This window comes from Mastomys coucha, chromosome X, assembly GCF_008632895.1.
Source record: "Mastomys coucha isolate ucsf_1 chromosome X, UCSF_Mcou_1, whole genome shotgun sequence".
Lineage (NCBI taxonomy): Eukaryota > Metazoa > Chordata > Mammalia > Rodentia > Muridae > Mastomys > Mastomys coucha.
The window spans coordinates 153,815,056-153,830,317 of NC_045030.1; the positions used below are offsets into that span (position 1 = coordinate 153,815,056).

Here is a 15,262-nt window from a genome sequence, read left to right on the forward strand (position 1 = left end):
TTTTCATTGTAATAAGGCTGTATTTCAATGACCCTCACATCACCAAAGGATTTTACCTCCATCGTAGGCCTTGTTCCCACCCAACTTAAGGGATGGAGTGTTGGAAGACTCTGTGGCTTTGCCACAGCTTTAAGACAGACATTTCACATTTAGCGAACACTTCAGCAGCACCCAGATATGGCCTCTCATGGTTTGGGTTCAGGTTTATTTATAAAATAGTATTAGGGAGCAGAGAGGGGGCATTAAGCAAAGAGGAATAATCAATTGTGATGCTTTATTGAGGTTACCACTCTAGGCAGTTGGGGCTCATAATTGTGGACTTTTAACACTGTTGGGGGGCATGAATTTGGATGGACAGTTCAGCACACACTTGTAAGATCCATTACACGAACTCTTTGTTGTGATTGTTAGACATAACTACTACTACACACATCACATTCTGAGTAATAGTTATCTGAGAAGTATTCTCAAGTTTTTACAGACTCTACCTAGATCACTTTCCCCCATTCTCAGATTCATTCTCCATCCTCCCGCCTCTGACCCTTTGCAACTGCCTTCCAGCTGGTTTAGCCAATGTGTGTTAATGTTAAAAAAAAAAAACTGGAATATAAAAGGGAAAGAAAAAGTGTGTTTGTGTGGTATGTGTAGTATGTGTGTGCATGTGTGTGTGCATGCATGCATGTTCGCTTCCTTCTCTAATTGACTTACCCATATCTCTGATAGTGACTGTACCTTCTGCACTATTCCCTTGTCACTGGAGAACCTCCATCTCTATATGGTTTCAGTTTCTGCTTCATATCTCACTTCCAATCCTAGAAGATTGTTCTAGACCTCTACTTTTCCGTTGTTTCTCTGAGTTAATTTTCTCCTCTTGATCTACCTGTCACAAGTTCAAAACTTTATTTCTCAACTGATAAAGATTTACTTTGCAGTTATGTATGTATGTATGTTTGCTTTTAAGTATTTTGGTGCTAAGAATCAAACCTGGGGCCTTGAACATGGTAGTTAAGTACTCTATTATGATAAAGAATTCTTAATGATTTTGTCAGTCAAGACAAAGGTTTCTTTGAATAGTTATAAGATCTATGACACTGGCCTGGAGGATAATAAATAAAACATCAAGTTGGTTAGCATCTCATTGGGAAAATAAGAGATATCCTATGTGATGGTTAGAATCTGCATCCCCCCCTCCAAAAAAAAAAAACCCTCGTGTTGACATTTACCTGCCTTTGTGATATTATTGAGAGGTGGAGCATTTGAAAGCTGGTTAAGTCATGAGGGTCCCACCCTCTTTAATATATCAATGTCATTCTCACAGGAGTTAAAAATACTTATGCATTTTATTCTATGTATGGGTGTTTTGCTTCTATATATGTATATGCACCATGTGTATACTTGGTATCCACAGAAGATAGGCACAATACTATCGAATCTCCTAGAACTGGAGTTCATGAACATTCAGCACACCGGGGACTAGAAGTTGAACCCAGGTCCTCTGCAAGAGCAACAAATGCTCTTAATCACTGAGCCTGAATCAATTCAACATTCATTGTTTATAATTTTTCCAACCTCAGACACAGTGAAAATGTTTATGAACATGTCCAAATGTCAAGTTGCATGATGTAGCCAATAAATGTTTTAAGATATAAAGAGGAGCCAGCCATCTCTATCATCTTCTGTAGCCAATGATTATTTTAGAAAGCCAGAGAGTTGACAGAAAGGTGGAACATCCTAAAACTTCCAGTTTTAAAAGGCAGGGTTCAAATGACATTGCAAATAGAATTAGCATTGAAGACTGAGAGACGTGGAGATTATTATAGATTGCTGGATAAACCCAGTTAAATCCTGTGAGATTTTAAGCAACACAATGATGGCAGATGAGAGTTTCCACACTCTATCCTATCATCACTGGCTTTGTAGACAAATGAGCCAAGAGCCAGGAAACATGACTCTGAGTCTTAGAATGGCCCTTAGTCTATAGCCAATAAGAAAATGAGGACTTCAGTCCTACAACCACAAGGAACCACAGTTTGCCAAGAACTCAAATAAGCAGGAAATGGATTTGCCTCTAGAGCTTCCAGATAGGACTAGGTTGTCATGACTTGATGTTCATCTGGCAAGCTCTGTAGGGGATTTCCAGCCTATAGAAGTCTAGGATAATGAGAGTCATACTAAGTAAATTTTATAGACAGATTCCAATAATTTTGTTTATGGTTTTAAATCAATACTTTAACAAATTAGTAATAGTTTAAGATTTGTTTTGGAGGTTTCCAAAGAAAAAATCTGAAAAAAAAAAACAATATTTTCCTTTATTTGCTTATGAATCCTTATAACAATGGAAATATCTTATCTCCTATGAATGGCTTGGAGTTCAAATATATGACTCATTAAGAGTGACAACCTTGCCGTTTTTGCGAGTGGGAAGCAAATGGGGCAAACCCTCAAAGAACCCCAGGCTAGTATTTAGAAGGCAAAAGGCATGTGTGGAGTTGGCTATGTTCCACTACGAAGGATAGTATGGAACATCATATTGAGAGTTCAAGACTAGAAAAAGTCAGCCAATATCCAAAGGGAAAACCATGCCAAAAGAAAAAAGGAAAGAATAACACATTTCTTTTTCTTTTTTATTGGATATTTTCTTTATTTACATTTCAAATGTTATCTCCTTTCCTGGTTCCCCCTCTCCTGGAAACCCCCTATTCTATCCCCTCCCCCTGCTTCTACGAGGGTGTTCCTCCACCCACCCACCCATCCACTCCCACCTCCCTGCCCTCGATTCCCCTACACTGGGGCATCTATTGAGCCTTCATAGGACCAAGGACCTCTCCTCCCATTGCTGCATGACTTAAGTACAGGCTGGAGAGATGGCTGCTCTTCCAAAAGTCATGGGTTTAATTCCTAGAAGCCATATGTGTGCTCATAACCATCTGTAACTCCAGTTCAGAGCATCTGACACCCTTTTCTTGCCTCCATCGGCTCACAGTTTTGGCTAAGCTGGCAGGCTAGTGAGCTTCCAGGATTTATCTACCTGTCTCTGCCCTGCAACAACACTGGGGTTACAGGCATTTATGACTATGCTGGAGCTTTATATAGGTGCTGGGAATTGAATCTGGGTCCTGTAGAACAGCAAGTGCTGTTAACCAGTGAGCCATTTCTCTAGCCTCAAGCATGTATTATTTTCCTGAACAGGAAAAAAAGTGTTTTTTTTTTTAAAGGGATCTGAGCATTTTCCCCCAAATAACTCAACAGTTCTTATAATGTATTCGCCCTAAAGTGGCTGATCTAGTTCAACTCAGAAGGAGGTGGCATAATAGGTCAAATGTTTGTGTTAAAGAAAAATAAGCAAAGTTAGTGAAATATAATTTGTGGAGATATGCACATTTTTAATGAACATTAATCAACAGCTTAAAGTCTTAGCTATCTCCTTAGTTTGAAGTGTACATTGCACATTTATACAACACCACATATAGAGCACCATTATTAGTTAAAAATTGAAGACCTGGGGAAATGGCTCAGTGTTTAATAGTACTTGCTGTGAAAGCAAGAGGACCTGAGTTCAAATTCCCAGAACCCACATAAAAATCATGCATGGTTGCATGTGCCTGTAAGCCCAGCATTGGAGAGCAAAGACAAATAGATCCCAGGATCTCACTGCCTAGTCAGCCTAGCCCAAACAATGAGTTTCAGATTCAGTGAAGGACCCTGTCTCAAAACAAAACAAAACAAAAAAGGTAAACTGGAATGAAATAGAGGATGACACCTGATCATCTGATATTCTCCTCTGGCTTCTATATACACATGCATGGGCACTTACATGTACATTCAACACACACACACACATACACATACACATACACATACACACACACACACACACACACACACACACACACACACACGAACGAACGAAAAGGAGTTAGAAACTGGAAGGCTTGCTCCACTAAGAAGCTGTCCTTTTAGAGAACTGAAAAGGAACACTGATCAGGGTACGGAAAACAGCAGTGAAATCGCATGCTGCCCTCTTTTGGTAACCATTTGCAGCTCAATTTACATTGATTGCCATTAAAAATGTTAATGTCCTACAAATATGTGAACAAACCAAACTAATGCTAAATCACCTTTTTCCTTGACAGAAAACGCTGGTAATTCCAGTTTGTTATCACCATCTGGTAAGAGTTATTTTATGATTTGGGGGAATCGCACGAAAGCATTACTCTGAATATGACATAGGGTCAGATACAGCAAAACTATTTTCCTCTAAGAAGCTTGGTTAAGTTAATTGTCATTAAATATGTATCTACAAAACCAATAACAGAAGTCATATTCATCTTTCCATATTGCCTGGCAAAGCTGGGGAATAACTCTCTAGAGACTAGACTGTGGACATCGTTGGATAGCTTCTTAAGTGCTTCAGCTGTGTTTCTTATTCTTTCGGCTTACAAGTCTAAACAACTTCAGGAACTTAAACATGACAAGATTTATTGTATTTACAAAGTTAGCTGTTCTCTTAAATACACACCTTCAGTACCTTCACTTACAGGATATCTTCATAGGTGCTTCTACGAGCTAAGCACACATGACAATGAGAAGGCAAATAAACTAAAGAGAGCATTAGAACTAGAACCTATAGGAACTGAGAACAGTACCCTAACATGAGTCTAACAGCTGGACACTAGCATCCTAGCATCTTATGGTGAGAAACCAAAGCCTAAGGCTATTGAATAACTTGTATAAGATCTCACAACTTCTTGTCCCACATCACGTAAAGGCAGCACATGGTTTCTTTGTGTCCAACCTGTCTTCTTTTTGATATACCGCATATCCTAGAAAGGTTGTGAGTCAGTTGGTATGTTAGCCTTAGAATTGTGAAAATGAACTTTCTCTGTTATTCACTCAATGATTTAAATCGAACAAACAAAAACAGCAGCCATCTCTTATGCATGTACTATTGTTCCCGGAAGTCTTCAGACATCCAATTTCTCTCAATCTTGCAGAATAGAAATCCTTAAGTTTAGGCTATAGATGTGGAAACAGTCTCAATGGGGGAAACCTTAATCACATTAACACATTGTCTGGAGCCAATCTGTCTCCTGGGGTTTGAACTAAGCCACCACCCTCCCACCTCCACTACTAGCTCAGATTTAGAGCAAGTTCCTTAACTTTTCTGTGCCTCAGTTTCTTCCTTTGTAAACTGAGAACAATAGTATCTGCTTCATGGGATATTTGAAGATGAAATAAGACGCCACATGTGCCTGCTATAGGATAAATAAATGATGTCATCGGCATGAGATGGGGTGAAAATTCAAACCCTGAACTTCAAGCCATCAGAGTACAACCTCTTTTGTCCATGACTGTTTGCCCCCTAGCTTTTGAGCTTCTAGGGTTCAGCATGCTAGTGTATTTTTCTTCTAGTACAGTGTTTCTCAAACTGTGGGTTGTGACCCTTTAAGGGTCAAATGACTCTTTCATAGGGGTTGCCTACTACTATCAAAAAAAATAGATTACCTTATAATTCATAACAGTAGCAAACTTACAGTTATGAAATAGAAATGAAAATAATTTTATGGAGAGGGGTCACCACAACATAAGGAACTGTATTAAAAGGTCACTGCATTAGGAAGGTTGAGAACCACTACTCTAGTAGAACAGCTTTTGCCAAACTTAATCATAATAAAGTCTGCAAAACTCTGTTTTTAAAGAATGGAGAGCAGTGTTTTTGTAGTTCTAGTCATAACCTGGCTTCTGGGTACCCTGAGGGTAGGGCTGCACAAACCAGATGATGGTAAGACCCAGTGTAGTGTCAAGGGAGGAAGACAGCTATGCCCACAGACCTCTTCTTTGAATTGTGTCACCATTCATCAACATCCAAAAGAATTAATAGTCATTCATTTAAAACTGGCTGCAGCCAATTATTTTGCCTCACCCCATAAGCACACTTTGACTTGAATTGCTTAGAACCAGTCTTATTCCTCAAGAAAGATCTTGGCAATTGTTTAAAAGAGTAAATATAGTAAATGACAAAATATGAAAGCAATAATGTGGGACAGACAGGGTGTGTGTGTGTGTTTAGCCAACCCATGAGCAGTCTGAAAAAGGCCAGACAAGTGCTCTGACACACCCAGATTTTGTCTATACCAGCTGAAATATCAAGCTCTGTTGTGAAGCATTTGTGACTTCTCATGTGTTTAGGTAGAGATCAAACCACTAAATCTCTTAAATATTTAAACATGTGAAATGTGTGCAGTAGATTGACTTCCTAGGATAAGTGGAGTCATTCTACAAGAAATCTATAACTTGGTTAACTGTCTTTCTTAATAGCAGCTATATTTTCAAATGGACTACCAAGAAATGGGATAGATAATATAATATTGAATGGTATGTAATATTGAATGGTATAATATATATGATATATGTAAATTTATATGATATACTCTAAATTTATATGCATATAGTGTCATGTGGATATAATATGAATATATTATATATGTATGTATGTATATATATATATATCCTAAATTTACCATGGGAAGAATTGGCAGTTGGCAGGCATTGTTATAACAGAATGGAGTCAATGTGTCAATATATTCATGACTACAGTTTAATGAGTGATTTTAAATGTTTTCCAAAACACTTTTGGCTGGAAAAAATAGTGAAACTATCATTTACTTTATTCCAATGTGGTTCCTAACTTATTGCCATGATATTATCCAGGTGCAGGAGACTGTATGATTATGAGTCTCATAGCATTTTTCTACTTTATATAATTGTATCACCAGAGTTCTGACTTCTTAAAATTTCATAATAACTGTTTCAAACCAGAGCTATATGTTGAGACCTTGGCTCTAAAGAAGTATAATTGTTTGAAAGTATTCACTTTTTTTCTCTCTGCAGCTGAATCATCTCTTGTCAGTCTTGTCCCCTACTCCAATGGTACACCAGGCAAGATTTTGAAAATATTTAAGTCCAGATGTAGTCCAATTTGTTAAGTTTCTCTTTTAATTATACCTTTGTCTTCCTCTCCTTGGGAAAAAAGAGGTAGAAACCACAAGCCTCAATTGTAAGAATGTTTCTGATGCAAGTGAAAATTCATAACCCCTCATAAGAATAGAAGTATAACGAGTCACGGCAATGAAGATTTCTATCTCTAAATTATATCTGTATACACTGAGTGATTCCATATAGTTCAATACTCTAAAACTTAAAATATGTGGGAGTAACCATTCTAGTTAATTGATATGGTTTCTGTGATCATAGAAGAAGAAGAAGAAATTCCCTCTACCACTGTAAATATTTCAGAAAATACTGGAAACATCAATCACACTTTAAAGTACTGTATTTCACTATTCTCTAAGACCTTGCCAGCATACTTGACATGACAGATTATTTAACTGTGGGAAGCACATCTAGTGACTTCAATATGATTCAGCTCGAATTTGGAGGTACAGAGTGTTCAAAGACAGTCTCTTTTATTTCTCTTTATTATTAATAATAATATTATTATTTGCTTCAAGGACAGTCTCTTTATGGGTGATTTTTATCAGTTTTTAAATAGCATGAAATGGGGAGGGGGGAACCTGGCTTCTCATCATGTTAGAGAAACGGACAAAGAACTTCATGATGTCCCAGGGAGGTAGGTGGGGCAGCACATTCTGTTCTCTCCCCTCTGAGGGGATCCAGTTTTTATTAAAATAATCTTATTTTAATCAAACCCCACCACTTCTCAGACTCTTGGTTAAAATAAAATGAAATAAATGTGGGTGGTGGTTGAGGTAAATAATCAAAAATGTATCTTATACTGATTGAAACTGATTAAATTAATAAATGGTCTAATGGGAAGAACCAACGGTCATTTTTGTGTGTAATTACTCTGTACATTGAAAAAGATTATCTTCAGTTTAGCTCTGGTAGCAATGCTTTTTAATTCTGTTGTGTATTGCGTGGGATATATGTGGGTGCATTTTAAGCATGACATTGCATTGTGCTTATTTAGATGTTTGTTTGCTTGTTTGTTTTTTGAGATGGGGTCTCAAACTCACACTTGTTTGGCCTTGGACTCCCAATTGTTAAGATTACAGGCATGTGCCACTATAGCTGCATTATTCTATTTTTCCTAAAATTTCTTCTCTAGTAATAGATTCTAGAAGTCTTTTATTTGAAGAAATACCTGTAGGAACAATTCTAGTGGGATTTTACATCAAATAGGATTGAAACAAACATTTCCTAAATTGATAATGCTTAAGAACTTTAAACTTAAATTAGCATTATTTGACTTAAACTGTGACTTAACGTGAAAGCTGCTAAAGCACCTCCAGACCTATTAAAGTTGTTATTCATGTTGTAAATTTCACATCCAGGAAGGACTTCTCATTAACATAGAGAGTAAAGGACTTTTTTTTTCTTTTTTAACACTGTTATTGTTCTTGCTTTGGAACAGGGTTCCTTTGTGTAACCAAGACAGCCCTGGCTCTCCTGGACCTCGCTTTGTAGACCAGGCTGGCCTCAAACTCATAGAGATTCACTGTCCTCTACCTCCAGAATGCTGGGATTAAAAGCATGCACCACCACTGCCTGGCCAGTTTTATAAATTTTGGGAGAATTTCATACAATGTTTTTGTTCAGAGTCAGCCTCCACTCTTCTTGCTAACTCCTTCTGGGTCCACCCTTACCTCTCTACCCACCCCCAACTTCTTGTCATTTAAAAAAATAATTAATAACCCACCGACTCTAATTTGTACCACACACTTGAGGGTGGAGACATCTGCTGTAGAGTGGTCAGCCCTTAAAGAATGTTGACTCTCTCTCCCCCAGAAGCATCAGCTGTCCATAGCTCCTATGGGTAGGAGGAGCTCATGGACCCCTCCTCACTTCATGCTAGAATGTTGACTGGGCTGATCTTGTGCAGGCAACCACAGCTCTTGTGAGTTCTTGAGTGCAGGAGTCCTGTCATGTCAGAAGATACTGGCTCACTCCTGTCATCCTCAATATCTGACTATTACAATCTTTCTATCCCCTTTCCTGAAATGCGACAAACTATTAAATGACATAAATGTTATGTCCAATAAATATTGGTGTTATATGTTTCACACATGATAGGCATTCAGAAAATCACATTCTGATAGAAGGAATGTGTACTCAAGTTCACCTTGGGGCCGAATAATAGAGAATGGGATTATGCGTTTGCTAGTACTAGTTAGATTTTGCAAGACTCTAAACTCTAGATTTAGGGGCAATTGAAGTGTTTAAGGGATGTGGGGAGAATGACATCTCTTAACTAATGCAGTCATTGCACTGTTGGTTATTATTTCAGACGCTGCTTCAGAAGTATTGTCGACTTTAAACAAAACAGGTAATTTCAAATTATTTCTGAAAGTCAGAGCTTGTCTTCTGTGGCTTCTTGAGTTTTTCATAGATAAGGTCTAATGGACTGGCAAAGGAACACGTTTCTGTTGTTCCTTTCTTTATTTCCATAGGAGTTCAACCTTTGCTGCTCTTTGACTCTGTCATTGAGCTATCATTTCTGTTGTCACTACACTCCTAAATGTCCTATTACAGCCATAGCACTCTGCTTAAAGATAACATTTGTTATGTTTGAGTATTATAGCAATACAGATTAGCTCATAAAATGGAGAATATAAGGAGATATGGAGAAGAAAATTTAATCTTCTTTACTGTTACTCTACTAAAACTATTATTGTTAATAATTTGGTACAATTTCATTTGTGATCATATATATGTGTGTATGTATATATATATATATATATATATATAGCTTTTGCAAAATACTCATAATTTACACATATTTTATGTTTCTCTTTTAATTTAATATTAAGTTGTAAACATTCCCCATTGTCTCTTGCTATTAATGACTTGATAGTCCATTGTGTGCCACATGTTAAACATTAAAGTTGTTTATATTTTTAATAGAAGTTATTGCAGTGAACTTCCTGATGGCACCATCTTTGCATTCATCCCCGATTTCTATAGGATATGTTCCAAGAATTGGACATAATGGGTCAGCAGTATGAATATTTTAAGGCCCTTGAGGACTATTGCCTAATTTCGTTCTAGAAAAATTGTACCCCACAATATTCTCATAGTAGATGAGAATGGCTTTGTTGCTCACTGCACCTTTGCTAAGACTACATTATATATTATTAAATCTTGTTTTATATTTTTAGGTTATTTCAATTTTGATTATTAGTGAAGATGAATATTTTTATGAATTTAGTTACAAAAATACAAGCTCATTTTACAGTTGTATTTCACTTGCTATGGAGAGAAAATTAGCAAGGCAAACAAAATAATATATAAAGGATTATTAATGACAGCACAAAATGGTATCCACTTCTAAAATTACCACCAACCATTGTCCATGAATCACACACCCAGGTGATTCAGTAACATCATCATCATACCTACAAAGTAACATCAGTAACATACCTACAAAGGTTTCTGAAATCGTATAATACCATTACTCTTCAGTTTATCTCCGAGCTCTCAGCTTAGTCTTTCCTTCAAATTTGCCTATCTACTCTAAGAGACAGATTTTTTTCTGCAAATTTGTGCCCTGAATGCAGCCTCTTATAATTGGCAATCCTCCTTATACAAAGCTTTTTGAAACCAGATTCTCCATCATCTGGGGGATGATCCAGGGACTTTGTCTCCAAATGTCTTTGGAAAGATAATCCCAAGGCTTGTCTTTTCAGAGCACATTAATACTTGCCCATGAATCTCTAACTTAAGTAGTCGTGGTTCTACTGTGAGATTGTTATGCAATAGTTGTTGGCTGGTCTTTACTTCTCTCAGAACAATTTTACCTCCCAGTACAATGAGGACAGTATCCTATTAACCTTACAGAAGAGAGCAGTATTCTTGATTGTAAATTATAGTAGCAATATTTTTGATTCAGTATGCCCTGATTCACACTGACTTTCCTTCTGAATCACATGTTCTTTATAACCTGTCATCTGAAGGCACTGTTTATAACTTAGTTCTACCCACCTGCATTGTAAATTCATATTTATGGGTCTAGCATTAGTGTCTGGAAACTGAAGTGGAATTACACAAGCAGAGGGATGTGTAATGGGTGTGATCTAACTGGGTAAACATGTGACTCCAATTCTCAGACCCACCCTGGGCCAATGATGAGTGTTCTGTGAATGAGAGTCCCATTCATTCTGCTGCTAAGATGACCAATGGTATCTTCAAGATCTCAACAGCTTTTCTTAGCACTTCACTTAAAAAAAAAAAAAACAATACTCATGGCAAATTGTTTTTTAAGCAACAAATTCTGCTCTAATATTTAAATTGCTTCTTTGCAGAAAAATCTAAAATCACTATAGTAAAAACCTTCAATGCATCAGGTATGACTTATTATCAATATCAAGACTTTCTTTTTATAACTAAAGTAAACCTAAAGAAATGGCTGGTATTTATGATATCTTTGTCTTTTTTTCCTACTTTTTAAAAATGAAAATCTGTTCTTAATGAATAGATATATAAATTTATCGGCTACCTGAAATTGTACTAGGTGTTTTGGTCTCTGTAATAGTAATCAGCCTGTGCTTGCCCTTATGAATCTTTTAGTTTAAGGGGAGATGGAGTAAATAGTTAACTGACATCAGTATGCCTGCAGGAGGATTCTACCAGTTTGTTTCTTTGTTTGTTTGTTTAGGTGCTGAGAATTGAACACAGGCCCTGTCACATGTGAAGTGTGCACCACCCTATCATCAAAACTAAACCCTCATATCCAAAGATATTTCTAACATGATTAAGACACAGGACAACACAGGGCTGGTAGTAAATGAGTAAGAATGTAATTTTACTCTGCCTGTTTACTGCCTGTTTCTGTAAATACAATTTATTGAAACACTGCCCTGTCTATTTGTTTAAATTGTTTTCTGTGACTACTTTTGTGCTACATAAAATTGAATCATTGCAGCAGAAAACACCTAACTTACAAAATCTAAAATATTATCTGACCACTCTCAACTAAACTTGTTCTTAGTCAGGATTTAAAGAATTGTCTATGGTCACATACTCAGGGAGGGGTGGGAATTATAGATATTAGTCCTAGAAATAGAAAAGAAAATCCTCATTGTGAAAGAGCTGCAAAAGATACACTTCCCTGGAAATTGAGGTGCATGTGAAATTTAGAGGAGAATAGCAAGCTTAGCAAGCAAGAGACCAGTGCTTTATAGGCCATTGTAAGCATTACTACCTATCACTTATACATATTATAGATGCATGGCATTTTGCATAGTGTGAAATTCAGTTTGTTCACAAAATCTAAATTTAGCTGACACATGACACTCATACACCAGTAAATCATTCTGACAAAAATCAGATTATGTGCACCAAGTCAAATTATAATTTTCTTTTACATTCAAACTAATTTCTCACAGGAAAAACTTGTAATGTCCAATGGACATAAACTTGCCTTTTAGACATTACATATACAATTCTGTCAAAGACAACATATCAAGGAGACTAAATGTTGGTTAATATAATAGTCTTTTGAATTATCTTTTTCCTTTATTAGTTTATGTAGTACCTCGTCAGCCCTTCCCACCCTCCTGCTTTCTATGTATTTCTTACATGTCAACAACTGAATGGAACATTGAGCTTTTTTTCAAATAAAAAAAGATGCACTTCTTTCACAAAGGAGAAAATGTTTCTCAGGTTGAACCGCATTCAATTTGTTTTGTTTTGTTTAACAGGGATCATTTAATCTTCCATTCATCTCTTCCTCCTTTGTGTGTTTGCATGACCTGATGTCCTGTCCATCACTGAACCATTTTATTTCTTTGCTAGTATCATCCACTAGATTGTAAGCACTATCACACAACCCTTTTATTTCCTGACTGGTATCACCCACCAGAGTGTAAGCTCTTTAAGGACAGGGTCTGTATGTGGGACCTCTCACGACCCAGAAATTATAGTGAGTACTCAGCAAATATGCTTAAATTTTGTAACGTTTGTTTATGGGGTGAAATTGTGACATTACTATTATTTTGAATGTGCATTCGTTGAGTACTCTATGTGAGCTTAGAACAACGTTAGAGTCTTCTGGGATTTTCCTACCTTGGAAGGAAAGGATGGTCTGAGATTCAGGACTAGACCACTTAAATTCTCCATACATGATTCCCTTGTTATCTATTTATATCAGACAGGAGAAGGATTAATTAGGAAGGGGACAAAGACATTTCCGAGAAGAATTGAAGGTCAGACAGTGATATGGCAAGGAGTTGTACAGTCAAATTCCATAGCTGCTCATCTAAGTATTCCTTTATTCTTTGTGAAATTTATCCAGCCAATTCTGTTCAACTTTTTAATATTGTTGGTTTACATTTGGTGCCTTCATTTGCAAATTTGCTTGACAGTGCAGTACTTATGTATATAATATACATATATTTTATATATAATGATAAGCAAGTTATTATCATGCTTAACCAGCTGGGTTTCTTTTCTTTCAGGAGTCAAATCCCAGACAAATATCTGCAATTTGTCATCTATTTGCAGTGACTCAGGTTAGTCTAATGAACTACATAACTACACATTCCCAGATAAGTTTACTCCACAGAAAGAATTGGTTTGTTTTCCTCCTGTTGTGTCTGTCTGTGGCTTTCTGTACATGGCTTTCTGATCTACCCCCTTCTCATACAACCTGGCTACTACAAAGTCCCTAATAAAAACAAAAGCAAATTTTAGACCTGACTGAAATTACCTTTCCATTTTCTAGTCAGAGAAGATAAATAAGCTTCCACGACAAGGATTTTCACTTGAGCATTACATCCACACTAATTCTAGTAGCCTTAGAACTAATGCATGAATAAAGTTAATAATAAAATTATTATTGATTGTTGGAAGTTACTCCTTATAAGTAAATCCCTCAAGCTTTTTCATAGGACCTTATGTATTATGACTCAAAAACAAAGTATTGTCCTTTGCTAAGAGAAAAACAAACCAGACTTTTAGAATGTTTCATATATACTTAGTTTAATTAAATACTGATTCCATTACTGTCTGTAATGTTTCGCTATCTCTAACACTGTCCATGGTGTTTTTAAAATTGAGATGGAAATCTTTTGAGAACATGCTGTTTTTGAAATAGGAATAGTTTTTCCTCCTGCCATGGGCCAGAGGCATGAAACAACCTCTTTGCTCCCATTGATTTGGCTCTCTGGGCTTTCTTCCTTATTAAGACGAATGAAAGCAAATGTGAAAAACAGAAAAATATGCTGTGGCAGGTCAGAACTGGACTGGAGATCATGGGTAGAGGGAAGAGGAAAACAACAATGTATTTTATTACATAAAGTCTTGCTATCAATTCCAGTAATAGTCAAGAGAAGAATTTTATTTTTTATGCTTTGTTCCTATTTATAGTGTTTTACTTCATCTGAGAAATATAGGTAACATTTTAAGTAAGAATACAATTGGGTAGATTAAAAAACAAGTTTTCCTACTTAAACACTTCAGGTCTGGAGAGATATCTCAGGGTTTAAGGGAACATATTGCTCTTGCAGAGGACTGAAGTTTGGTTCCTAGCAACTATGGGACAACTCACAACTACTTATAACTCCAGTTACAGGGGAAGCCTACACCCTCTTTTGGTCTCCATAGTTACTAGATTCACACGCACACCCCACATGCATATACACACAATTAATAATCAAATCTAAATAATTAATATTTTACAAATACTTCCTACTGTGTGAGTATGAGAGTTGCTGATGTGTGTTTTCTGCTGGTATGTTCCAGGAACACTATAAGAGGCTTGTTTTTTTTTTAAATGGGCTAAGGGTGTGGCTCAATGGTAGTGCATTTGCCTATTCTGTTGAGTCTCTGGGCTCAATCCCTACCACCACAAAAAAAATGTATACATTTTATTTTCACATATTTGTATAACTTTCTCTTATTTTTCTTCCATTTTCCCTCTACCTTCTCTTACCCTTCTCTTTACTATATCCTTAGAATATCGCTATTTGGCAGCATCACGTATGTTTGGGGCTGGGACTAATGTCTAGTTCTGTTTTATGTCTAAACCACATTTGATAACTGAAAATCAAAATGTGTTTTAAAATGGTCATCTTGAATAACAGATGCCAGAAAGCTGGTTGGAGTAATGTTTTCCCCAATTAAGTGACTGGATTGACCATTTGTCGTAGTGACTGGTGAAAACAACTTCATCAAGGAACCCACTCTCCTGGCACCAGAAATCCCACGATATCCTGCCAAAAACTAGAAACCTCTGCTTCTTTCA

At 36.6% G+C, this 15,262-nt stretch overlaps 1 protein-coding gene across 12 annotated transcripts in view; it reads left to right on the plus strand.

The window, feature by feature from the left end:
* The window catches only part of Adgrg2 (adhesion G protein-coupled receptor G2), a 112,782-nt gene that overhangs the window by 67,030 nt on the left and 30,490 nt on the right, over window positions 1-15,262 (plus strand). For 3 of the 12 annotated variants that reach the window (XM_031370238.1, XM_031370249.1, XM_031370304.1), the window contains exons 4-8: window positions 4,134-4,169; window positions 6,892-6,981; window positions 9,308-9,346; window positions 11,322-11,363; window positions 13,476-13,529. In XM_031370238.1, the coding sequence (XP_031226098.1) occupies window positions 4,134-4,169; window positions 6,892-6,981; window positions 9,308-9,346; window positions 11,322-11,363; window positions 13,476-13,529 (261 nt within the window). Of the gene's footprint in view, window positions 1-4,133; window positions 4,170-6,341; window positions 6,376-6,891; window positions 6,982-9,307; window positions 9,347-11,321; window positions 11,364-13,475; window positions 13,530-15,262 lie in introns of those variants that run through there. The other 9 variants (XM_031370258.1, XM_031370264.1, XM_031370312.1 and 6 more) reach the window with 9 other exon arrangements.